Source organism: Pan paniscus, chromosome 6 (genome assembly GCF_029289425.2).
Source record: "Pan paniscus chromosome 6, NHGRI_mPanPan1-v2.0_pri, whole genome shotgun sequence".
In the NCBI taxonomy this organism is placed as follows: domain Eukaryota; kingdom Metazoa; phylum Chordata; class Mammalia; order Primates; family Hominidae; genus Pan; species Pan paniscus.
Window position 1 is genome coordinate 33,920,967 of NC_073255.2, and position 27,036 is coordinate 33,948,002.

At 44.2% G+C, this 27,036-nt stretch overlaps 1 protein-coding gene across 7 annotated transcripts in view; it reads right to left on the reverse strand.

Annotated features, from left to right (window-relative positions):
* The window catches only part of CPVL (carboxypeptidase vitellogenic like), a 189,739-nt gene that overhangs the window by 98,740 nt on the left and 63,963 nt on the right, over positions 1-27,036 (reverse strand). For all 7 annotated transcript variants that reach the window (XM_034963852.3, XM_055115811.2, XM_003807887.5 and 4 more), the window contains 4 exons: positions 25,177-25,295; positions 8,609-8,723; positions 7,521-7,579; positions 5,094-5,173 (listed from right to left, as the gene is read on the reverse strand). In XM_034963852.3, coding sequence (XP_034819743.1) covers positions 5,094-5,173; positions 7,521-7,579; positions 8,609-8,723; positions 25,177-25,295 — 373 coding nt within the window. The remainder of the gene's footprint in view (positions 1-5,093; positions 5,174-7,520; positions 7,580-8,608; positions 8,724-25,176; positions 25,296-27,036) is intronic.

Below are 27,036 nucleotides of genomic sequence, written 5' to 3' on the forward strand. Positions count from 1 at the left end.
AAGGAAAACAAAAACTTGTGAAACTCAGTAGCTCTACGAGTGTTTTGACCCAGACTGCAGTGCCTGCGAAGCTAGGGGAGGTTTTTGGCCCAGTTTCCTGCTGAGAGACTAAAAGCCATGAACCATCCAGGGAAGATGAAAGGCAAGGAGGCTCTGAAAACCCAGGAGGATGGCGAAGTTCAAGGGTTACAAAGAGGCAAAATTGGGTCATTACAATCACCATGATCCTAGCTATATTTAATTTTCAAAGGCTGCATAAAAATTCACCATGAAACACTACTGTAGAGTTTCGGTGTATTTCTGTATTCATTATTTATAGTGGCCTTTGTAGCAACTAAATCTGAGAAGCTGCATTTTATAGCTTCTATGTTTGTGCTGGCAATAAGCTGGCTTTAGAGTGCAGATAAAAATAGGCATTCATTCTCCACCCTTCCCTCTCCAACCTTCAGGCTAAAATCTACTTCCTTTTCTCTCTTCCTGCTTGTTGGAATGGCAGTAGATAATTTAGCATAGTAAATCTCAATTAAGCCTTTGGCTTTAGCTTAAAGCTTATTTCCTTGTAGTATTTGCTGGAGAGTCATTAGGGTTGCTGGATTTAGCAAATGAAAACATAAGACATGGCTTAATTTTGAATTTCAGATAACAAATAATGGCTTAGTATAAGTATGTCCCAAATACTGCATGGAATATACTTACATTAAAATGTTATTTGTTGTTTATCTGAAATTCAAATTTAACTGGGTATTTTGTGTTTTATCTGATAATCTTGGTCGGAGATAATCTCCCAGGTTACTTCTATCTCGAAAATGGCAGGATTCTCCAGCTCAAGTTCCACTTGAGGAAGTTATCATCGAGTTTCAATTTCACAGTTTTTATTTCACAGCCAAAAAACTGGCTATTTTTTTTAAGCAAGCACTTGGTAGCGTGGTAGCACTCCCGTTTCTTAAAAGAGAGTGAAGAATGAAAAAAGTAAATTTAGTAAATTAGATTTACATATGCCATTTGCTCATTTAACTGTATTTTAGTCAAGAACTCTTCTTATTACATGGTGAGCATTTTCTAGAAAATAGAATCTAGAATCAAGCCCACATGAAATTACAAATTTTAGAAGCAGATCTGCTAAACATATATATAATACATAAGTGGCCGGGCGCGGTGGCTCACACCTGTGGGAGGCCGAGGCGGACAGATCACGAGGTCAAGAGATTGAGACCATTCTGGCCAACATGGTGAAACCCCGTTTCTACTGAAAATACAAAAATTATCTGGGTGTGGTGGTGGGCGCCTGTAGTCCCAGCTACTCAGGAGGCTGAGGCAGGAGAATTGCTTGAACCTGGGAGGCAGAGGTGGCAGTGAGCCGAGATCACACCACTGCACTCCAGCCTGGCGACATAGTGAGACTCCGTCTCAATAATAATAATAATAATAACAATAATAATAATAATAATAATACATAAGCATGTGTGTTCACAAGTGCACACTCCATGCATTTATTCAGGTACAGGAGCTACATGGCACAAGAAGCATGCTTCTTCTTGGTGATTCCATTTGGCCACCTTGCTGGCATTGTGCTAAGGACTTGTCTCATAAACAGAATTTTAGTTAAGGGCTCTCTGCTCGCAGAAAGGTACCTTAAAGGACCAAAAAGAGAAACAGATTGCAAGGAAGAATGACTAGGAGAAAATTATTCCTCAGATAAGTTTTTAAACAGAGATTGGGTGGATGCAGGGCAGAAAAGGTGAGTGGACATGATCATGCATTGTAGACCCAAAGACAGCACTGGAATCTGGTCAGTTCTAATGGAGTCAGAAGCATAATCATAAACACAAGCAACATTCAGGATAATCGAGTTTCAGATAATCTAAGCAAAAGTTCCATGCCAACAAAAGCCAAGCAAAGTGTACCTACAGTCACTGGCAGTGGACTTGAGGTAAGAGGTGGGACTCAACTACAAAGGTAGGGCTTGGACACTGGATCAAATTGAGGACTAGCTAAGACAGGGCCTGGGTGGAAGCAGCTTTCCATAAGACATGCCTATCAGTGCCCCATGTCAGTTTGCCATTGTGATGGCAACACCCAGGCGTTACCACCCCTTTCCATGGCAATGACCCAAAGACTCAAAAGCTACTATCCATTCCCTAGAAAATTCTGCATGAACCAACCCTTAATCTGCATGTAATTAAAAGTGGGTTTAAATACAACTGCAAAATTGCCCTAAGCTGCTACTCGGACTAGGCAGTACCCCTGCAGGAGCAGACACGGAGCTGTAACACTGCCCCTTCAATAAAGCTGTTTTCTTCTACCTCCATCTCACCATTGAATTCTTTTTTTTTTTTTTTTTTTAATTGAGATGGAGTTTCACTCTTGTTGCCCAAGCTGGAGTGCAATGGTGTGATCTCGGCTCACCACAACCTCTGCCTCCCAGGTTCAAGTGATTCTCCTGCCTCAGCCTCCCAAGTAGCTGGGATTATAGGCATGCACCACCAAGCCCAGCTAATTTTTCTATTTTTAGTAGAGATGGGGTTTCTCCATGTTGGTCAGGCTGGTCTGGAACTCCTGACCTCAGGTGATCTGCCTGCCTCGGCCTCCCAAAGTGCTGGGATTACAGGTGTGAGCCACCACACCTGGCCACCCTTGAATTCTTTCCTGGGCAAAGCCAAAACCCCTCACAGGCTAAGCCCCACTTTGGGGCTCATCTGCCTTGCACTGGACCGATACAAGCTCAGCAACAGGAATCCTGGCAGTGCTGCTCTGTTGGAGCCCGTGAAGGGAGCCTCTTCTGCATTCACTCTACATCTAGCAAGGCTGAGCCATGATCCTCTCCACCTGGCACAGGACACAGAGTTTTCTCATTTAATATAGGAAGCCTGCTTCCTAGCTGCATTGCTATGAAGCTTTGTTTAGCAACACTACATATCATTTCCCATTGCAAACCAACATGTAGGAGAAAACTATAGCAGCACTTCCATTTGGCTGCTAAGAAAATAACTATAGGTCCACCACTAGACTGAGCACCAGGAGGGCAGGGGCTTTGAGGACTGCTTACTACTGTCTCACCAGCACCAAGAACAGCAGCTGGCACATAATAGGCAATTGGTAAACAATGGCAGAAGGAGATTGGCACCAGCTAGTGTACTCCAAATCAAAGTTAATACATTTCATAATTTGTTTTAAACCAGAGAGGCATTGTGACTAAATAGCATATTCCAAATAAGAAAAGAGGGGAGAGTATTTTAACATCTTGTTCGTGAAAAAGTTTTATTTCCAAATACAAAAGCAGCAAAACTGTGAACGGTAAATGTCTCCTTACAGCCATGCACTATTAATAGTCAAAAAGAATGAGATTTTCTGAAAAAAGAAAGTTGGTTTTCAAAGGGAGAAAATGAAAGCTCCACTCTTTAAACCTGTATTAGCCCATTTGCAGGTTTTGAAGCGACCCTCTTATTCCAAACACCCATCTGGAGAGCTGGAGAGAAGAATGTGGTCACAAAGGGAAAGGAATAGTGTAAACTATAAAGGAAACAGCTGAAATCAGTTTTCTGCACCACCCTTGATTAGCTATTTTCCAGTTCTAAGAGCCTGAAGCAAAAAGAACTACAACAGCTATAAACAATGGATGCTTTGAAATAGGTTCCCTTTACATGTCAGGAAAGAGGAGATGGACCACATGTCAGCAGTCGACATCCCCATATGGAGGGGCAACTGGAAGCTGTAACTGTCTTTGGGGGAGGGGAAGGAAAGACAGAAACGGCTTGGCAGTGATGCTCTGTCTTAGAGGGGGCCCGATGCATCTCTTCAATACAGAACCTCTGCCCTCAGGGTGTTTGCTAGTTAACCACTGAGCTTGTTTGGATTTAAACCAAAGAGGGATGGGAGGTGGGGGCAGGGAGTAGGTTTCTAATCTGAAGAAAGAGAGCACACAGTGCCAAGAGAGCCCTGGCCCTGGCTCTGAAGAAGCCTGTGAGGAGGACTGCCATCCGTTACGTCTGTGGAGGGAAGGGGAGGAGGTGCTGGGGGGAACACCCCGTCAGCATCTTGGCAAATATGTCCCTAGGACCCCACTGTATGTGGAAGCAGAAGTGTGGGGCCCTGGGCATCCCCCTAGAAACTGAATAGAAGTGATCGAATCATGGAACATGTGAAAAAAGTGGAGAGGACAACAGCCATATTCTTTTCTGGGTGGGCAGAGGGAGAGATCTTTGGGAAAGGGGCTTGGAAGTAGTTCTTTCTTCTCTCCCCCCGGCCACCCATCTGCCTCAGAGAGAAAGAAAAGTAAAACGGAAAGCTTTTGTCAGAGATCAGCAAACTCTGACTCCTATTAGATGCACTTTCGCTTTGGGGATTGGTAGTAATTAACAGAGTGCTTGGTGGAGGTGTGGGGTAGGGAGCTAGTTAACTCCTTCTGGCCACTAGGGTTCTTTTAGTAAATTGTTATAATACATAAAGCGGTGCCCTAGTGACCAGAAAGAATCTAGGACTTGGTCTCTAGTAATAATTTGTAGACTGGAAAAATCTGACCAAATAAGAAAGGTCACTTGCTTTTTTAAAAATGCTAAAAATAGCAATGATTAATATGAGTGAAAAAAGAAAGGGAGAAATTATATGGACACTGTTTGGCCAGACTTACAACTTTACATTTTTCCTTTTTTTTTTTTTTTTTTTTTTTTAAGCAAAACAAAACTTTCATAAGAAGAAGAGAGAATACTAGAGACTAACAAGCTAAGTTTTCAGCCTGGAAAAGTCATGAAATAGAAGCAAAAAGTAAAAAATTGCATCCAAAAGCCACGAAAAGAAGAATCCTGAGAAACAAACAAATATCTGAAAAGATGTTGTCTCCCTGCAAATACAAAGTTAAATACAAATTTGGAAAACAAGTAGAAACCTTTCAGGTGTCTGGTTGAAAGGTTTAAAAAATAATCTTTAATTGAAAAATTCTGCTCTGTGTGTGTGGATGTGAAAATATCCTTAAATTATCTTCAGGAATTGGACTATAAGGCTCAGTCAATAAAAATTCCAACACTAGAATAATTTTCCTGTTGAGATAGAAAAATGTTTGGTCTTAGGAAGGCCAAGAGAAAGCAGGAGCATTTTACCTGTATAAATCCCGTGCTACATTGTCCTCATTGACTGCATATCCGTGGGTATCATCAGTAAAACTGAAGCCTGTGCCCACCTGCAGGAGAAATAAACACGCAGGTATAAACACAAAGAAACACATGCCTTAGGGACCTGCAGAGAGGTCCCACACTGGAAGGTGACCTTGTTCCAAAGGCCAAGCTCAGACTTCAGATTTTTGCCGTTGCCCCCCTATGCCTTTAGCCCTCCTCCCAGGAGGACGCTGGGTGCCACCTATTCTCTCCACCCCCTAAAGCCCAAATAAAACAGCAACACAGAGCTTTGCCCTGGGGTCAGTGGCTGAGCTGTCCTGTGCCTCAGTGGAGACCCTGCCAGATGTTGATTTAAGGAAGAAGGATTCATCTTTTCCATCCCCTGCTACAGTATCAAAAGATCCAAAGTTGTCTCCTCTGTGAAACCTGGAGAGTGCATGGCTCTGTCCTGCCAAGAAGAAACTCTTGGTTGGCGCAGTGGCTCACTTCTGTAATCCCAGCACTTTGGGAGGCCGAGGCGGGCGGAACACCTGAGGTCAGGAGTTTGAGACCAGCCTGGCGAAACCCCGTTTCTACTAAAAATACGAAAATTAGCCGGGCATGATGGCGGGCGCCTGTAATCCCAGCTACTCAGGAGGCTGAGGCATAAGAATCACCTGAGCCCAGGAGGCGGAGATTCCAGTGAGCTGAGATCATGCCACTGCATTCCAGCCTGGGTGACCAAGCGAGACTCCGTCTCCAAAAAAAAAAGAAAGAAACTCTCTAGCTGGAGAAAAAGGTAGTTGTACATTGTCTTCCTCTTCTTCTTCTTCCTCCTCCTCCTCCCCCTTCTTGTCTTTATTTGCAAGAAATATGGCCATTAAGCCATTTCATCTTCAGTAGGTAAGGAGTTTTAAAATAATTAAGACTAATTTTAAACTAATATTTTCTTATTAGAACCTAGAAGTTCACAAACAACTGAACTGCAAATTCAAAAGAAGCAGCTACTATTTTTATGTCAACAATTTGCATAAGGAATGCACTCCCTATCTGGTATAAAGATTTTTGTGTTTTTGTTTTCCAAACACCCAAGGATGTTTAATTCATCTTTTACTTAAATACACAGTTATGGATGAGGAAAATGGAAGGCTGACAAAACGAGGTGGGGGAAAGAGCATGTTGACATTTTTTCCCGCTTTTATTTGTGTTCTTTTGGACCATCTGAAAAGTGAGAGAAGTTAAAGATTTTAGTTAAGAGGGCAAAGATACTCCAAATCTGTAGAAGCTGACCCTAAGTTTCTCTCCTATTTTGCACCTTAACAGAACCAATATCAGAAGACCTCCCCAAGGAGAGTATCACTTTTTGTCCAGAGATGAAGCATGTTGCTTGTCTTAACAAGTGAAGGAGGCCAGGAGCGGTAGCTCATGCCTATAATCCCAGCACTTTGGGAGGCTGAGGTGGGCGGATCACTTGAGGTCAGGAGATCAAGACCAGCCTGGCCAACACGGTGAAATCCCATCTCTACTAAAAATACAAAAGTTAGCCAGGCATGGTGGCTCAAGCCTGTAATCCCAGCTATTCAGGAGGCTGAGGCAGGAGAATTGCTTCAACCTGGGAAGTGGAGGTTGCAGTGAGCTGAGATGGTGCAACTGCACTCCAGTCTGGGTGACAGAGTGAGATTCATCTCAAAAAAATAAAAATTTAAAAAAAAAAAAGTGGAGACCCATTTTGACTTTTTATATCTATAACTCTATGTGAAAGATTAGACGATTGTGAAAGATTACAAGTTCTGACACTATATAATAACCCGTGATATAGGGAACCCAAACTGTTAGTGAAAAGAAATGAATTCCTCCTCCTGGGTTATCTAATTCAGTGAACAGGACATCTCATAGGATTAAAAATAAGGAAATGGGCCAGGTGTGGTGGCTCACACCTGTAATCCTATCATTTTGGGAGGCCAAGGCAGGTGGATCACCTGAGGTCAGGAGTTTGAGACCAGACTGGCTAACATGGTGAACACCCCCACCCCACGCTCCCATCTCTACTAAAAATACAAAAATCAGCCAGGTGTGGTGGCACACACCTGTAATCCCAGCTACTTGGGAGGCTGAGGCAGGAGAACCAGGTTGAACCGGGGAGGCGGAGGTTGCAGTGAGCTGCCAGCCTGGGCGACAGAGCGAGACTCCATCTCAATAGAAAAAAAAAAAATGAGGAAATGAGAGAAGGCAGCAAGGAAAATTGCCAAACTCCGATATGATTATACATGTTAACAGAAAAACTAAATCTCAAAATGGTTTTAATTTTACAGATTAAATTCTACTTTCAAAAGGAAAAACGAAATCTATTTTTTAAATGTACTTAATAAAAAGGAAAAAATAAAAGACAGGAGACGCCAGCACTGACAGCTCACAGGGTCATCCCGGACTTACTGGATTGTCAATGTAAAGCATGGAGAGCATTGTGGTCCAGGGGAAGTCTCTGTCACGCACTGTGAAAACAAAGAAGAGGGGTGAGATAGAGTCGTGGACAAGCATTCCACCGAGGCCTCATGGTGGTCAGAAGCCCAACACACCCCACGGTCCTCATGAGCTGTTGGCGTACCCTCTAACAGTGCTGCACACTCTCATGGTGGTCAGAAGCCCAACACACCCCACGGTCCTCATGAGCTGTTGGCGTACCCTCTAACAGCGCTGCACACTCTCATGGTGGGGAACAGGCACCTGCACCTTTACCCTCCCCACTCCTCTCCTTTACTTTCCCCCAGCCCAGAGCGTTTCTACACCTGAGATAAAGCTTGGAAACAAAACCCAACAAAAGCTTGGAACAAAGCTGGTTCATGAAAAAATACCCACCAACCACCTCTGCAATAATATCCATATGTCCAATTAAATCAATCATCCTTAATGCTCCATCTCTTGAACTACTTCAACAAAACTGGCACATAAGCCTTTATACTGAGTCACAAACTGGCTCACACTCCAAATTCTGACCCAGGGGAAGTAAACAAAATTAAAAAAAAAAAAAAAAATGAGATGAAGGTAAACTTAGTGACAGCCAGATGTTGCTCTTTCTTTATCCTTCCTCCGCCTCAGCCCCCACCGGGAATAGCGTCTTGCTTCCAAGTTATCAGATAATGAGTGTGACTGAACCATAAAGTGTTTAGTTCATGTGAGTAATTAAGAATATAATTCCACCCATTAGTCCACTGCAAAGAGCTGTCCCAAATAGTAATAAATACCAACTGTTTTGCAAACCCAGAATGCTTGAGTCAGCAGCAGACTGCAAGAAAGCGGATTAGAACTTTTCACCCAAATTTCAAGGGAGAAAGCAGCCCAGTCAGGACACTCACCCCGAGGCTCCTCCTTCTCGGATGGACATTGCCAGAAAGTTGTGTTTTGATAATCTGGAACGGTTAAGCTATTCATAGTGGTTCAGTGTTTACTCTAAATTAGTTTTGGAGCAGATATGAGGCTCAGATGAAAGACTCTATAGGAAATACAGTGCAAGGGATACTTACAGGTCATGTTACTTGTGACAACATAAGGCCCATGTTCCACAAAGAGTCCAAACATGGATGAACCTCCCGGCCCACCCTGTAGCCAGAGAACTACTGGGGCATCTTCTGGCTGTATCTAGAGGAAACAGTAAAACCAGTGACCACACAGAACACTCACTTAAGGCTACAGAACACACACACAAGCAAACTTACCCAAATCCTCTCTGTGTTACAGGGCTGTGACTAAATCCCACAAAACCTCCCCAGACCTCAGTAACCACTCTCCACTATAAGCAAAGTACTGATCATCTTTGGTTCTTTGAATGAGGCTGTGCCTCGTATGCTGGTGTCTTCTTATCATGCAGTCAAGTCTTTTCCCAACAAGAGATAGAAAGCTCCTTAAATGTAGATGCTTGGCTTGTGCATGCTGCCAGACATCTAGCATACTGCCTGGGGCATGGTTATATATTTTTAGCTGTTTAAACTAAAATTTGGGACTCTTCCATTTAACACGCATATTCCCAACAGAGGCACAACAAAGAATCCATTCTCAGTGACACTTTCCCTTCTGCACTGAGAGCCCAAACGCCTTTCTGATTTTACTCACTAAGAACATGTTCACAGCTGGTCGCGGTGCCTCATGCCTGTAATCCCAGCACTTTGGGAGGCCGAGGCAGGCAGATCACCTGAGGTTAGGAGTTCAAGACCAGCCTGGCCAACATGGTGAAACCCTGTCTCTACTAAAAATACAAAAAGTTAGCCAGGCGTGGTGGCACATGCCTGTAATCCGAGCTACTTGGGAGGCAGAGACAGAAGACTCGCTCAAACCCTGGAGACGGAGGTTGCAGTGAGCCAAGATTGCACCACTGCACTCCAGCCTGGGTGACAGAGCGAGACTCTGTCTCAAAAAAAAAAAAAAAAAAAGAACGTGTCCATAGGGACCAGGACAACTTCATTCAACATGGTGGAAAAATGAGGAGGAGCAGACAGCCCCAGGGGCCTTTAGCCAACGCAAATAACAACGACAAAACCCTGAACAAGGTACAGATTTATTTAGGAGATGTGGGAGACATAAACTAGAAAAGGGTATTGGCAGGGCGGTGATGTTGAAAATGAGCTACTGGCCGTAGTGTCAATACCATCACCTTCAATGACAGAGACCTTTTCAACTATTTCATTCAATGTGTATTTATTGAGCACCCATTATGGGCCAGGCATAGTGCCGGCAGCTAGGTACACAGAACATTGAGTGAAGAAGAAAACGCATGTCCTCTTGGAACTTAGAATTGCATGGGCAATGTAGGCAGTAAGTAAGAAATAAAGACAAGGCTGGGCGCAGTGACTCATGCCTGTAATCCCAGCACTTTGGGAGGCCAAGGCGGGTGGATCACCTTAGTTCGGGACTTCAAGACTAGCCTGACCAACATGGCAAAACCCCATCTCCACTAAAAATACAAAAAATTAGCTGGGTGTGGTGGCGGGTACCTGTAATCCCAGCTACTTGGGAGGCTGAGGCAGGAGAATCCCTTGAACCAGGGAGGCAGAGGTTGCAGTGAGCTGAGATAGCACCACTGTACTCAAGCCTGAGCAACAAGAGTGAAACTCTGTCTCAAATAAATAAATAAATAAAGACAATGATTGGAGAGTGTGAAAAGGAAATATGGGTGATTTAAGAGTCACTGGAGGCTGAAAAGGAGAAGGTGATTAGCGAAGGCTTCAATGAGGTCTGAGTGCTGCCCTGAGCCCTGAAAGCTGAGAAGGATCCAGCCAGGAGCAGAGCCAGACAGCAGAGCTGTGCACAAGGGAAATGACAAGGGAAACCCTCTCACCAGAACAGACCTAGAAAGGGAGGAAGGCACAGTCGCCAGGCGAATCCCCCAGAACCACCTGAAAAAGCTCTACTTGGCTCCCCTGCTTGGCTTCTAGCAGGACCTAACAGCGGGCCCTTGCATGATGGCATGGCTCGTTGGATGGTTAGTCAGCAAGGATCCCCTGGCTTCAGCCCAGAATAAAATCCCGCCACCTCTGACTTGGCCTGGCTATACAGACAAATCAAGGTGTTGTTGGAAGGTCTGAGTGGATGCGTTCCATTGACCTGGATGGCGGGAGAAGGCTGAGGCAGAAGGCAAGACTGACTCAAGAGAAGGTGACTGGGATGCCACCGCCAAGACCTGCACGAAGAGCTGAGCAGAGTTCTAACCATGGCCACAGAGGGCATAGAGGAACTTTCCCAGTCACCAAGAGCCTGATAGAGTCCTTCACGGCTTTGGAAAGGGGCCCAGGGGGACCTGCTACAAGATAGGTGCTGGTAAGAATGGCCATGAGCTGGGGCACACCCCTCCTACGAGGCGCCACCTCTTGGGCTCATTCTTGAGCGTTAACAAATTAAGCAACATAATTAAAGCCCTTCGAACAATGCCTAATGTATGATAAAAGCACAATAAATATAAATGATTATTATGACTAAGGAAACAGGTAGAAATTGTAGAAGCCAAGAGTCCAACTGGGGCCTCTGATGAGCAGCCTGAAGCTCCAGGGGTCAGTGCAGTATTATATAACAAATAAGCATGGAAGCTCTTGCCCCAAACTGTTTGGATTCAAATCTAGGCTTTACTACCCACCAGTGTGTAACTTTCGGCAAGTTGCCTAAGCTCTCTGGATCTCAGTTTCCCCACCTATAAAAACGGGATCAATAGGCCAGGCACGGTGGCTTGTGCCTGTAATCCCAGCACTTTGGGAGGTCGAGGCGGGTGGATCACCAGAGGTCAAGAGTTCGAGACCAGCCTGACCAACATGGAGAAACCCCATCTCTACTAAAAATACAAAAAAATTAGCTGGGCCTGGTGGCATGCATCTGTAATACCAGCTACTTGGGAGGCTAAGGCAGGAGAATCGCTTGAACCCAGGAGGCGGACATTGCGGTGAGCCAAGATTGCGCCATTGCACTCCAGCCTGGGCAACAAGAGCAAAACTCCGTCTCAAAAAAATAATAATAATAATAAATAAAATAAAAATTTAAAAAAGATCAATAATAGTAGCTACACTGTATGCTTGCTGGGAGGATTAAATGAATTCCTTTTCATAAACTTCAGCTGTATAGTATGTGTTCTCCAAATATTAGCTATTGCTATAATAGATAATCACGAGGAATTTGTAGATGGCTTGAACACAATCTATCTGTAAATGACAGAATAGGAAAGTGGGCTGTGTGGTGGTTTTACTCTCGCTCCTGTAGCCCACAACTTCCCTCACCAGTTTTACTAGTTAATCCCCCTGCCTCAAGTGTTCAAATGTCTATGAACAAGTCAACAGAATGAGGGTTTTGTTTTATAAGTCAAAGCAGAGGCTGGGTACAGTGGCGCATGCCTATGATCCCAGCACTTTGGGAGGCCAAGGCAGCAAGATCACCTGAGGTCAGGAGTTCGAGACCAGCCTGGCCAATATGGTGAAACCGCATCTCTACTAAAAATACAAAAATTAGCTGGGCATGGTGGCAGATGCCTGTAATCCTAGCTACTTTAGAGTCTGAGGCAGGAGAATCACCTGAACCTGGGAGGCAGAGGTTCCAGTGAGCCGAGATCATGCCACTACACTTCAGCCTGGGCAACAGAACAAGATTCTGTCTCAAATAATAATAATAATAAGTCAAAGCAGAAAAAATGAAAATCAATGACAGCCTTTTTAAGCTGCTGCTTGGAAGCAGAGTGAGCCCTGGAATTGGGAGCCAGACAGGCTGTGGTTCCAGTTGGCCACATAACAGCTGTGCCATCCTGGCCCTCAGTTTCCTCATCTGTCAAATGACCATAATGCCTGCCTCACAGGATTGCTTGAAGGCTCTGAGGAGCAAATGTACATGAAATGATGTTGTAAACTCTAATGTGCTGAATAAAAATAACCAGCTCTGCCCCAACCTGCCTGTGGAGCTAACTGTGTTTGTTTAAATAAGTGATTTTTATCTCCTCTCAGATCCACTCACCAGTACTGCCTTCCACTTGTATTCACTCAGCAGTAGGAGCAAATTACACATATGAGAGGTGGAAAAACAATGGGATCTGGGTGGAAGGTAGCCCCTGCTCTTCCCAGCCTCCCAGGGAGTGTGAGATGCTACGAGTCCAACTGATTCCAGCGGATATCCAGCCCCACTTCCTTCCTAAACTACATGTGAACTCCCAGAAGCTGCAATGTGCTCATTAAAATATTTTGGAGAGCTTTTCTCTTTTGGAGAGTAGTATTTTTATACTACTGCCTAGGCCCAAATCCCAGAGATTCCAATTCCATTGGTCTGTGGGGAGGAGGCCTCATCAGTCTTTCTCAAAAGCTCCCAGGTGGTTCTAATGTGCAGGCGGCGCCGAGGGTCTGAAGGTGGATGGAGAGTTTGCCCTCTAAATATCTCAGGCCTCTGGTCTCCAGCCTGTCCTCCCCTATCCTCCACCCTATCCTCCCTTGGCCTTCCATGTCCCTTCCTGTGACCTGGCACAATGAACCGGACCTCTGGACTCAGAAAAATAGCCTGACCCTGAGAGCCCACACTACAAAGTCAAGTCAAACACCTCAGTGCCAAACATCTTTATTATGCAACTTTGAAGCACAGGACACTGCATTCTTGGAATGCTTAAATAACAAGATCTGTGTACACACCTCCAGCCTCAGCTGACTTTGCTCCTGATTTACTTTCCTGGAGGAGGTGAATGAGGCTCAACAACCCTGGAAGAAGCCTGTTTTTAAAGAAAGGCCCACACATACATCTTTCTACTTTGATGGGCCAACCAACCTGTGAACTAATGTCACCCTTATCTGCAATAAAACATAAAAGTCAGATCTGGAAAATAAAGGTATATGTGTTCAATGCCAAAACCCCAAGAGTCAGTTGTGTCACAGCATGCAGACTTTTGTAATATAATATGGCATCAAATGTCATGATATGCAGTATAATATTAATTATGTCCATAGTAATGGCATGAGGTTATTATGTGACAATCCTTAGGGTGATATATTCAGCTGTCAACTGTGAGAATGCAGCCTTTAGCCAACTTTCAACTTTGGAAAGAATAAAAGACTTCCTGAACAAAACCACATTGCAATACTTAAGACCAAATGAAGAAATGACCACTTTAGTTCATTTACAGCATTACAAAATTCAGGAATTTAAAAACATTTATCATATTGAAGTTGTAATTCAAGAGTGTATGAAGCAAGACAATAAGCTTTAAAATGTGGCTGGGCGTGGTGGCTCATGCCTATAATCCCAGCACTTTGGGAGGCTGAGGTGGGTGGATCACGAGGTCAGGAGATTGAAACCATCCTCGCTAACACGGTGAAACCCCGTCTCTAATAAAAATACAAAAAATTAGCTGGGCGTGGTGGCGGGCACCTGTAGTCGCAGTTACTTGGGAGGCTGAGGCAGAAGAATGGCGTGAACCCGGGAGGCGGAGCTTGCAGTGAGCCAAAATAGCGCCACTGCACTCCAGCCTGGGCGACAGAGCGAGACTCCGTCTCAAAACAAAAAAAAAGCTTTAAAATTTTTCTTAAAACTTTTTCTATTATAAAAACAGTACTTATTCTTAACTAAAGGTTGTTTTTTTTTTTTCAATGAAGGTATTTTTAACAGCCCCTCTTCCCCGACAAATTCTGCTTCCTAGAGATGATCATGGAGATGCTTATGTTTACCCTTCCAGATTTTTCTCTATGGTCCTCCTCTACACATACACATATAGACATATCCTGTAGCTGTTATATATGCAATATACATACACACGTTTTTTTTCCAAAAATAGAACCAGGCTATACTCTATATATGCTGTATTCACTTAACAATATGTTGTGAAGATCTCTTTATATCAGTACATACCATTATTTTGCTCAACAGTATGCACTCTACGAATTTACCACAATGTATTAATTCATTTAACATACAATGCCAACTACTCACAGGGATTGTCTAAGGCTGTGGATGCAGACCAACTCCTACCCATGAGCAGGCAGAATACTTTATAGTTACGAGCATGGATTCTGGAGCCAGAATGCCAAGGTTTGAATTCCAGCTATGCTATTTTGTAGCTCTGTGACCTTGGGCAAGTTACTTAACTCCTCTGTGTTTCAGCGTCCTCTGATTGAAAATATGGATACTATTAATGTCTATCTCCTAAGGTTTTCATGCAGTTTTAGAGTCGATATATGCACAGCACTGAGAACAGTGCCTGGCACATCTATTTAAGTGTCAGCTCTGATGATTTTTCTGCTGGTGTGGGAAGACAGTAAACAAGTAACTAAATAAATGAGTGATATGAAAGGAATGGAGAGACACTAGATTAAGTACGTAAAGAAGGCCAGTGGTGGTGGGGTAACATTTGAGCTGAGATCTAAAATACGAGTAATTACCTCATACTACACATTTAAGAAGAAAATAAAACCTCTACTAATGACTTAAAGGTCAAAGTCCTGCAGCAAGAACTGATGATTAAAAGGGAATGGACAAAAAAGTTCTAAATATTAAAGAAAGAACAAAGGAATCCTAAATACTTAAGTGAGAAGTCTCCCTAGCAACAGAAGAGGGTCGGCCCGCGGGTCCCACAAACCTGGGCCCTTTATTGGAGCACAAGAAGCAACTATGGCTTTGCCTCAGAAGCCCTTTCGATTCTTCTGGCGACCCCTGGTGACCAACCCATGAACGTGGACACTCTTTCCTCAGGGTTTCTTCCAGAAGGAACGGCCCAGAAAAAGAGAAGTTATCTATTCTGCCAGAATCTCTACAAAAAGGAATTTCACAATTTCTCACATTAGCAAATTCCATTGCTTATTCACAATGATGATGAAAAATCTACTCCATGTCTTAATGGAATGTCATTCAAAGAAAGTGAAACTCATTGAAACAAAACTAGTACTAAATCCTGTCTGCCCTATTGTTCCCCAGATTGATATACCCTCCCTGGACAGCATCACCTTTGCCCTGAGTCTTCCTTTCCACCCTCATCCTCCATCAGCCCTTATCCCCCAGGGCCTCCTTTGCATCAGAGAAAAACAGAGAATAGAGATAACCTTCTGCTCAGACCATATGCATATCACTGAAACAGTAAGTTAATATATTGGGGGGGGGGTGCTAAAAACTTGCCAATTTCAGTACTTTTAAGAAACATAATTGTTGTTTTTTTTTTTTTTTTGAGATGGAGTCTTGCTCTGTCACCCATGCTGGAGTGCAATAGCGTGATCTCAGCTCACTGCAACCTCCACCTCCCAGGTTCAAGTGATTATCCTGCCTCAGCCTCCTGAGTAGCTGGGATTAGAGGTGTGCACCACCACGCCCAGCTATTTTTTTTTTTTTTTGTATTTTTAGTAGAGATGGGGTTTCACCATGTTGGTCAGGCTGGTCTCGAACTCTTAACCTCATGATCTGCCTGCCTCGGCCTCCCAAAGTGCTGGGATTACAGGCGTGAGCCACCACACCCAGCCTCACGATTGTATTTTATAAGAGGACTTTATTGGAGTGACCCTAGGAAATTTTAGGAATCTCAACAAGTGTTAGGGCAACATTTTGGACTGGAAAGTCACTTAAAGTAGACAGGCATCTGCCAATCTTCAGGACTGGTTACATATCCCTAGCCACCCCTTTCTTCCTATCTCCAATAAGGAATGCCACGCTTGGTTAGAGAAAACAGCAACTAAACCACTAACAGATCCAAATCAATGGCACTGCTTAAGATGAGAAGTGCAATTAGTAAATTAATTAAGGCCCTCTTCACACTTCTATATGCAGAGGCTGATCATTTGCTTGGTTTAAGTAATGTGTTCTACCTTAATTGACGTCATTAGTACCCCAAGTAAATGTCTTTAAATTCCGACAAGTATGTTTAAATGGACTCCCATTTTGCCATACAGATCCCAGTTCAGCTAATACTTTAGCTGCTACACTAATGGTATTAATCAAGGCAGAGCTTTTTATTTAAAGCAATTAATTTTGTGACTAGAATTGTTAAATAGGTACATAACATTTTAATTCTACACACACACACTCAACACATACACACAAGTTGCTAAAGACATTCATGTTTTTCAAAGAAATTTTATTTCAAGTGGTTGGTGTTGACTACTCACTAAATCTTCCTTTACTATGATTGCTGCCATGGCACCGTCATACAGAAAATTAATTTTTTCAAAATCTTTTTTGTTTTTTGTTTTTGAGATGGAGTCTCACTCTTCTTACCCAGGCTGGAGTGCAATGGCACTACTTGGCTCACTGCAACCTCCACCTTCCCGGTGCAAGCGATTCTCCTGCCTCAGCCTCTGGAGTGGCTGGGATTACAGGTACCTACCACAGCCCCCGGCTAATTTTTGTATTTTTATTAGAGACGGGGTTGCACCATGTTGGCCAGGCTGGTCTCGAACTTCTGACCTCAAGTGATCCACCTGCTTTGGCCTCCCAACGTACTGGGATTATAGGCGTGAGCCACTGCACCCAGCCTCAAAATCTTTTTTTGTTTTGAGGCCTTCTTGCATCATTCCGAAGCTCCTGACTCTCATCAAGTTTTGGCTTGTCTCATTGATTTGTACCAGCTTACACCCCATTAGAATCCTAACTTTCTCCTTCCTAACCTTTCTACCTGGCTCATTCCTTCATGAGATAGTTATGGCTATTCTCTTTGTGCCTCCTGCCAGAAAGTTATACTTTATAAGGAATAGGGAAGTGGGTGGATGCAGGGAGGTGTGAAGAAGACACCTCACTTTCCCTTCTTGATGCAAAAGTTAGTTACTTTCTCTCTATGTTATTTCATTTCCACAAAGGAAATCAGGCATGCAAAAGTTTCTGCAGAGTGTTCAAATATACCTATGGGTGGTGATCTATAACATCACCTTAAGCTACTTTCTTTTTATTTTGTCTCTGACACCCTCTATTCTTCTATATCTCTGATGCCATTAAGTACGTAGCAAAGAGAAGATAAATAGAGTCAGTTTGAAGAAGACAATTATCTGTGATCTCCAAATCTTTGTTGCACTGCTGGTGGATTTGTATCCACCTGTGTTAGATACATTTTGAGATATATTTTAATAAATCTGTCCAGTCCATGTCCCCTTCTCTAAGAAATGAGTCTCCATTCATCCATGGCTAGCCTGCTAGCCATGTTTATATCACGGTTAATACCCAGCACCTTCAGTCTCAGCTGACTGGACCAAGGAAGAAGACGTGATCCAGACTGTGGCAGCCGTGGGTGCTAGTTAATCTCTGCTGGCTACATGATGCAAGGACAGGTAGACTTGGAAATGAAAGGTTGGCCATACTTGGCCGAGTGCCTGGAGAAGCAAAGCATGTTGATCTGCCAAGGGAGAAGAATGAAGCGCAGATGAGGGAATCCTGTGGTCTCAGACAGAATAGGGCTGAGACAGAAAGACTGGCTGCCTTTCCTCCCGAGGCTTTTCTATTACTCGTTCCTTAGGCCAGACCACATGTCCAGCCCTTGGTGTCTCAGGGCTGGAGAAAGATTTAGAATGGTACCTGCATCAGTTAAGGCCCAATCAGAAGTCAAAAACCACAGAGTCATTTTAATTTTTTATTTAATTTATTTTTTTACCTGGAAACATTTACCTTTAATTCTGTTACAAGTTCCAGTGTTTACTCTGCCCCAGCCAGCCATGGGTATCACAGACACCCTTGGGCAAAAGTGAAGATGAAACACCAGAGGGGCCTGTTCTCCCACAGCCACATCCTCAGTGTTGGCCAAAGACCAGAATGCTGGGTAGGCTTCCTATGTCCACTAAGGAACAAGGAAATATTAATATCTAGAAGTATTCATTATTACAGGGAACTAAACATACATATACAAAGAGAACTCCAAAGAATGCCCTGGGCTAGGGGGAGTGCTCACAGATGGACAAGCCCATAAGGTAGGGAGGGGACCCTTCCCAAGGCTGCTGTCCAGACCTCGTTGGAGAAGGTATGGTTGCAGCCTTCTGAGTAGCTGAGAAGTTCACTGAGTACCCTGGTCCAAAGCTGGTCAACCATCCTTGGGTAAGTAGGAACAGGTGGGCTGTGACTGGCAGGTGGACACAGAGAGACTCAGGAGGCTGGGAGCCTCCTTGCCTGAAAGGTTGCACACAGCCTGGAGCACACGGTGTCCACAGTGGGAGGGACAAGGGAACAACCCTCTGGGGTGCAAATGGCCAAGGCTAGTGAGAGGGCTGCAGAGAGAGCAGGGCTGTCGGGAGCCTGCTCACCGGCAAGGCCTAGGGTGTATGGTGTTCATACTGGGAGGGCCACAGCCAGGTGATCACCTGGACAGAGCCAGGGATATCATCTTGCTAAGAGTCTTGGTGGTCTGGGTGCATAGCTAAGGCAGAGTGCCACTGGATGTCCCCACCCCCCACCTCAACACACTGCTGACAGACTAGGCAGTGGGGCCAAGAAAAAGCCAAAGGCAGGACATAGGCACAGAAAGAGAAGACAAATTCCTCCTGCAATGTCTCTCCAGCACCCTCTACTGACAAAGCTTAATATTGTGCTTGCTGCAAAGGAGAAATGCTGAGAGCTCTACTATGGCAGAACAGGGAAGAGGGTAGGATTGGAGCTGAGAGGCAAAAAAACAAAAATTAAAAGTAGCTCACATAGTAATCCCCACTCCTTATGTCCTCACCCTTCCCCCAGGCAGGGAGTATATGCTAGTTGTCACAAGATATCACAGCCACAGCCTAAAAGTACAAGACAAGAAGCTATGTTAGTTATCTAATGCTGCACAACATCTCTCCAAAACTTAATGGCTTAAGACAACAATAATAATTTTTGATCTCTCGGGATTCCTGTGGGTCAGAAATTTGAGGGTGTCTGGCTGGGCAGTTCTGGCACAGGGTCTCTCATGAAACTGTGGTCAAGGAATCAGCCAGAGCTGCAGTCATCAGAAGGATTGACTGGTACCAGATGAACCTCTTCCAAGGTTGGTACCCACTGGAGGGTGGAGGCCTCACTTCCTCTCCACAGAGGCTCAGCCATGGGGCTGTTTGAGTGTCCTCCCAACATGGCATCCTTTCCTCAGAATGAAAGATTCAAGAGACCAAGGCACAAGTAATATTGCCCTTTATAATGTAGCCGTGGAAGTCAAACATCATCATTTCTGCTAGCATGTTGGTCACAAAGCCAGCCTTGATTCAGTATGGGAGGGGATTGCCCAAGGGCACATACACCAAGGGATGAATGAAGAGCACTGGGAACTAGCCTGAAGGCTGGCTACCACACAGGCCACACGTTCAAGGGCTCCTTCTTTCAATCCACATCCTGATTTGGAGTTATTGGATATTTTTATACTTAACTATAGAACCACAGAATGTAATGCTGGGATGGAGCCTTAGCAATCCACTAGGTTTAACATCTTTATTTCTAAATGAGAGAACTGAGGCCCAGAGAATACAAATGCCATCTCCCAAGTTATACAGCCGGGAATTGCAGACTTGGAATTAGAATCCCTGTATCCAAACCTCTAGTTCTCTTTTCCCAAATTCCAGCCCATTGACTGGCTGCACTGGGACCACTGTGGAGCACATTACAAACACTGATCCCTGGGCCCTCTCAAGATCTGCAGAATCAGAATCTCTGCTGGGTGCAGCTAGACAATGAGCTGGGAGATCTATCATATTTCCAAAGCTCCCCAGGTATTTCTGATGAGCAGTAGCACATTTGGGAATTCCTGTCCTCTTCCACATTAACTGTGTTACTGGAGAAGTTCAGATGTGCAGATGACGGAGTGTACATGGCACCATGCTGAAGTATGGTGGGGCCTGATTCCATGCCTTCACCCCCAGGATGGGCTGTTCTGTTGGCTTCCAGGCACCTCTGGGACATGCTCTTCTACTGCCAGAGAGAACGCCTTTTGTTTTGGACCAGGAGCATTAGAGCGGTTCATTTTCTCTCCAACTGACTGCTGATTGTGCTATCTGATCATCCTAGTATCTGATTCAGCAGGGCCCAGCCTGCAGGATCCTGAGAGGGAGCCCTTCCTGTAGGTTGCCCCAGCACCTCACGGGCCTCAGCAGTGTAATCCTGATCTTTCATAGACACTAGATTCTCAAATCCAGGAATCTGGGCCTTTCCTCTTGGCCTGAGGATCAAGGTGGGGTCCTCCGTGAAGGGGCCTAGGCCTGACTCTAAATGCCCCAGGTTTTGGCTCCATGGCATTTGAAAAAACTGATCTGCAGGTTTTGGCTAAATGTGTCCAATGAATTATCTATGTTCCTACATCTATAAGGCAAAGTCCAATACTAGCTATTTTTTTTTTCCAATGAGAAGGATGCTGACTTTAAAGAGTAATAATCTCTATGTCTTTTTTATCTTCTTCAGTGCAAAAAAATCCCAATTTCACTTAGTAATTTCCTGACCTGGTAGCAATTAATCCACCTTGATGGCTGGGGTTCAGGTCCTTCTAATTTACAATTTCCCTCTATTTGCTGTCATCTGTAACCTCTCAAATTGTGACTGGTTTAGTTCTTGACATTATTTGTGTTAATAATTTTAAAAGTAATAATAACCATAATAATCGTAATCATAATGAAATAATGACAATAGCAACTATAGTTACTATGTTTTAGGTGCCACTCTAATGCTTTCCCTTATTATCTCTTCTGTCTCAAAACCATTGCCAAGTAGGTATTTTGGTCCCCATTTTAAAATGAGGAAACCAGTGCTCAGAGACACTAAGAAATTCCCCAAGGTCACCCTTTAGCTTAAGTAGCGAAGCCAAGATTTCTACCCAAGCCTGACTTACCGAAGAGACTGTAGTCTTGGCCACTATACTCAAGTGCCTTCCATGACTCGTTTTCTCTGGATCTAACACATGACAGCCAAGATCAAGGATTTCCACATCAGAGGCCTAATTTTATATTCCAGTTCTGCCAATTTCTAGTTGAGTAACTTGGGGCTGATTATTTAATCTCTTCATCTATAAAATGAGGATAACAATTCCTTCCTCATGGGGTTCAGGTAAGGATTAGATAAGAAAATGCATAGTGCCTAGCACATAGTCAGTGTTCAATTACCAGCAGCTATAACTGCTACATTTCTGCTAGTTTCCTTATACTTTTTATCCCATGCAAAATGCCTACTCCTTTCTCTTGCAGGTTGTATTCCCACTGCACACCAATTTCAAGTTCTGGAATTTATTCTGCACTGATTTGTATACAATAATAGGGCAGTCTCACAGCAATAACAGGAAAACAAAACTAATTTAAGAAACAGCATCCCCCCAAAAAATACTCAGAGGATATGACAAGTGTGCCATCCTTCCTGGATCTCTTATTTTCTCTACCTTCAGTTTTTTAAAGGGGTCATTTCTTCCCTGGTGACAATATCAGCTGCTTCCCTATGACAGACAATGAACTAATATCTCTGCCAAATGTGTCTCAGTGACCACTGCTTCTTCTTGTCACACCTGCTTTATCTCCTTCACCCAAACTGGTGTGACTCCATAATTTATAGCCAGAAGCCTCAGATATCTGGCTCTGCATGTGGGCTTCCTGGTAAGAGGTTCTTGGAACAATCTATCTTGGCTGCCACATGGTGGTACCCATCTGTGGGTACCGTTTTTTCATCTCTGCCCCTCTTCTCCCGAAGCTTCATCTATCACTTTCACTAGAACACCATGTACACTTAAAGACATTCTTTCCCATTGTGTCTCCTGGAATCATCTTAGGTTGTGTTTATGGCTACAGTACTGGACTCAAAAGAACATAACCTGGTCAGGGGATGCACAGCTAGGTTTTCATTTAATTAACGGGAAAAAGCAAAAACCAACAGTCCAGTCATTGTTTAATGAAGGGGGTTTTCAGACTTCAGTCTGGCAACCAGTAGAGCATGCAAACTAAATTCCTTTCCATGAACAGGTTTACGGTGCCAAAGCACCACCTACATTCTAGACATAGCTGTTCACCTGCCCAGAGGCAACCTGAGAAAGAAAAAAACTGGGTTTTTGCTTTGTTTCCATCTGATCTCTTCTGTCACCCTTAGTTCCTGTTTTTACAAATCTGGATCATTACTAAAGAAGACTCAACATTCAGAGGGTAACAAGGAACTGACTGGTGTCAAAAACAAGTAACAAAGCAGAAGGGAAAGTAAGGAATTGGAGTTCTCCAGCTAGAGTGGGGGAGGAGGACTAGAGTGGAAAGAAGATGGGGAAGCAGTCCTAACAGTTCTTAGAGAATCCGCAAGCTGGATTAGGGAAGCCGACCTCCACAGGCTGCACAGGTCTCTTCACTCCCCTCATTTCAACCCTCAACATGGGAAACACATCACCTCTGTCTGGGTTTGGCTGCTGTAGGCATTTCTTTCTGGTAAAAGGCGTGTTGGTCACTTTTCAGCCAGGAGCTTCAGGCAGAGGGTAGTGGCCCATAGGCTGGAGTGGTTTCACAGAGAATGGTTCACTTGGTAATTCTGCAACCTGCTGGCTTCTGCCAATTTACAAGTCAGAATCTCTGGGGGAAGTCAGAGAATTCTTGTATGCAATAACATGTGAGAATCCCTGAGAGAAAACATATTGAGACTCAATAATCTAGGCAAATGTTCAAGTATCCATTTTGTACAGAATAATAACTCCCTAAAGATGTTAGTGTCTTAATTCCTAGAATATGTTAGGTTAGAGGGCAAAAGAGAATTCAGGTTGCAGATGGAATTAAAGTTGCTAATCAACTGGCCTTAAAATAGGGAGATTATCCTGGATTATCCAGGTGGCCCAAATGTCATCATAAGAGTCCTTTTAGAAGACAGAGGTAGAAGACAAGAGTCAGAGAAGGAAACATGACCATGGAGATTATGTGCTGTGAGAAGGACTCAGGCTGCCTTTGCAGGCTTTGAAGCTGGAGGAAGGGACCATAAGCCAAGGAATGAGAGCAGCCTCTAGACACTGCAAGAGGCAAGAAAAGAGATTCTCCCTTAGAGCCTCCAGAAGTACCACAACCCTACTGGTCCTTGACTTCAGCCCAGGGAGACCTGTGTCAGACTTCTAATCTGCAGAATTGTGAAATAAAATGTGCGTTGTTTTAAGACACTAAGTTTGTGGCAATTTGTTATAGCAGCAAGAGAAAACTAATATAAAGAAGTTACTGCAGATAAATGACTGCATTCAATGACATCAATAGATATGATATAAAAAATGCACACATACAGAATATTTCTGAAAGGCATAAAGTTTAAGAGACTGGGAAGGCCCATTATCACTCTCCTCCATCCCGCTCTGTGCCCTGTTAGGCAGACCCCTATGGGCTAGACCACCCGACTCCACCTGGCTCCCAGTTGGGCTCTACCTATGGGAGGCACCAAGCAAGAGACTGGAGGGTGCTCAGGCTCCAGTGCTGACCTTGCACTTGTATGACCCTCAGGGTGAGTGTCTCCTTGCATTGCATGCTCTAGGCATCTCACTTGCCTCACTCAACACAACACTGACGAAGAAATAAGAAGCCCTCTCTAGGGGACAAGAAAGCCTTCCAGAAAAGACGACAGGCTGACGGCTACTGTGAGCCCAGCGACAAAGGATCTGGAATTTTTCACCATTTCTTACATGCCCCAACCTGACCACATCCCACCACAGGCTGCTTTGGGGTGAACTATGTCAGAGGCCATGTAGTTGAGAAAGCAGGAAAGAAAAGTCAAGAAAATATAACTCAATAGTACCAGGAGAAACAACGTAACTTGAAAACTACCCTGGACTAAGCAATTTACTCAGTTACTACAGATGCAACCCAGCTATATGCAAATCACATGAAAATATAAATAACACCCTCCATAGGGATAGCTTTTTCTTTGCTTTCTCTAGCCCGTAAAACAAATCCAATTTGGAGGATGAAAACAGAAAATTACTCTGCAGTGGAATAAGATTTGCTTCTCAGCGCTTCCAGCAATACCCGCAACAGCACCTCTAAGCTAAAAATGTCTTGTTCATACAGAAGAATGGCATAATCTAGAGGTGAACTACATAGGATTGGTGAAGTAGAAAAACATACCCACCTCTGTCTATAGAGATTTGGGAAAGTGATGGCCTTTCCTGCCAGAAGCCTTCCTAGATCGGCAATCCTCCCAATCTTCTAAAGATCCATAGAGTCTGAGTTCAGTTCTGTCTCCTCTGTGGCCCCCACAGAACAGAATATGCTTAATAAGTGGGTACTGAGTGCATGGAGTCCACAGACAGCGCAGCTATACAAGGCCATGGCTGACTAGATATAAACATACTTAGCCACGCATTACCTGTTCACTTCAGGAATCTCCTTACTTCCTATCCTCCTTGGGCTCCCCTGACCCATCCCTGCCCAAAGTATTTTTAGAACAAAAATACAACAAAATGATAGGAAGAAGACTGTGGCAGGAAGAAGGTGGTAGTATTAACACTCCAAATAAGGCTGCAAGAAATTAGAAGTTGGACACTTCCCACTCCCGCAGAAAACATTTGTTTCCTGCCCATAAATAGGAACACCATGCAGGCTTGCTTATTTTTAGAAAAACAAAAATCTTATTTTTAGAAAAAATCTATGAGATTTTTTTTTAAAGACCTGTAGCTCGGTAGGCTAACATTTCTACCCTCAAACAGCAAGCCAGGTCTTGAACACTGGTGTTCTTTCTGTTGGGCACCTACCTGAGCTGGGAAGAACCAGAAGAAGAGGTTGCTGTTGTAAGTCTTATTCACGGTGAGGAAGCCGGCATAACTCTTCATGTTCAGTCCTGGGAAAGGACCGACCAAACTCAATTCTCTTCCTAGTGGGGGAAAAAAAAAATTTACCCAAGGATTACAGAAAACAATAACAACAAAAATGTGAGCCATCTATCTCAGTCTGGATGAAATGGAGTGATTAGATAAGCTAAAAGGGAACTGGTATGACAGGTAGTTCCTTCAGCAAATTCCAGCCTGCCCCTGGCCAATCCCACATAGTCCACGTTCACAATTTAGCCAAGGATATGTGAAAGTTTTAAGCCTTTGGGGAGGGGTGCCCAAATATATTTTATAAGCTGTAATAAGGTTTTTTTAAAGTTTTTTTAAAAAGAAGAAAAGAAAATCTCCTATCATCACACCTTGCATAAACCAAGGTGATCACCTTGGGCCACATGGAAAGGAGCAGGATAAAGTAACCTGACCCGAAACAGTAGGGTGCAAGAGTAACAATGTGGTGAAGCAGCTCTCGGCCTCACCCCGAGAAGGCCTGTGTCCTTCACGCTCTTGTTTTCATGAAGGCAAAAAGCCTGTCACATCTACTAAGAGGAGTGGGCTGAGGCATATGGGAATGTGGGTGGCTGTGGACAGTGGGGAGAGGTGGACAGTGGTGGACAGTGGGGAGACTGGGAGTGACCTCATGGCTACTCAGGGGGAGCCAAATAGGACAATGGGGCAGTTGTGGGGGCCAGGGGTCCTGGCTTTCTTATGGCACCATTGGGACAGGCACAGGGAAGGAGTAATTGGGGATGCTTAGACAGCCAAGGATGCCCAGGAGTAAAGAATGCTACTCGGAGCTGACATTTACAAGGCCAGAATACCAGGGCTTTACATGATGTGGGAAGTATAATTCTCATTCCCACTTTACAGATAAGAAAGCTGAAGCACAGAGAGGTTAAGTGACTTGCCAGCTAGTAGAGGAGAGCTGGGATTAAACACAGCAGTCAGGCTGCAGAGTTTGTTCCTTCCCCCAGGGCTTTCAACTAGAGTGAGTCAGAAGGTGCAGGTGGCAAGGAGTGGGAAGGGAAGTAGTGGTCAGGAAGGGAGTGGCAAAGGAACAGAAAACAGCAGAATGTGGTGGCGAAGTAAAAGGGAAAGTTTGGGTGAAGAAGAATCCTTTAGTGGTGACAAAGAATGTGTCCCCAGTAGGAACCAGTCACTCAAGAAAAGCGATGTAAGTCTGAGCCATATTAAGTTGGAGACTGGTTAGTAGGTCAGGAAGCTTGACTCCTCACATGCCATCGACTAAAGATGCCTTTGACGGTAGGTGGAGCCCTTAGGCTCTGGAGGGCTAATTGTTAGCATCTTTTCCCAGCTCAGCATTCAGAGACATTGACAGGATAAAATAAGCCAAGGTGACAATATTAACACTCAAGGGAATAGATGCTACAAGTCAGGGTCCTGACTGCAAGGGCTGGTTGCTAAACTTTTCCCAGCACACTGCTGTTTTGGGACCACTAGTTCCTCTTTTACAAGAGGCATGCCTCTTAGCTGAGCATGGTGGCAGTGCTTGTAGTCCCAGCAACTCGGGAGGCTGAGGTGGGAGGATCACTTGAGCCCAGGAGGTCAAGGCTGCAGTGAGCCATGATCATGCCACTGCACTCCAGCCTGGATAACACAGCGAGACCCTGTCTCAAAAAAATAACATATATATAGGCATGCCTCTCAAAAGGAAAACCTCTCATCTAGACCACACAGTTCCTTTGCTGATCCTAGTGCTCCTATAGACCAGCTGGTGACCCACCATACAGGCACTTAACCTCCCTGTTCTTCAGTTTCTCCTCTACG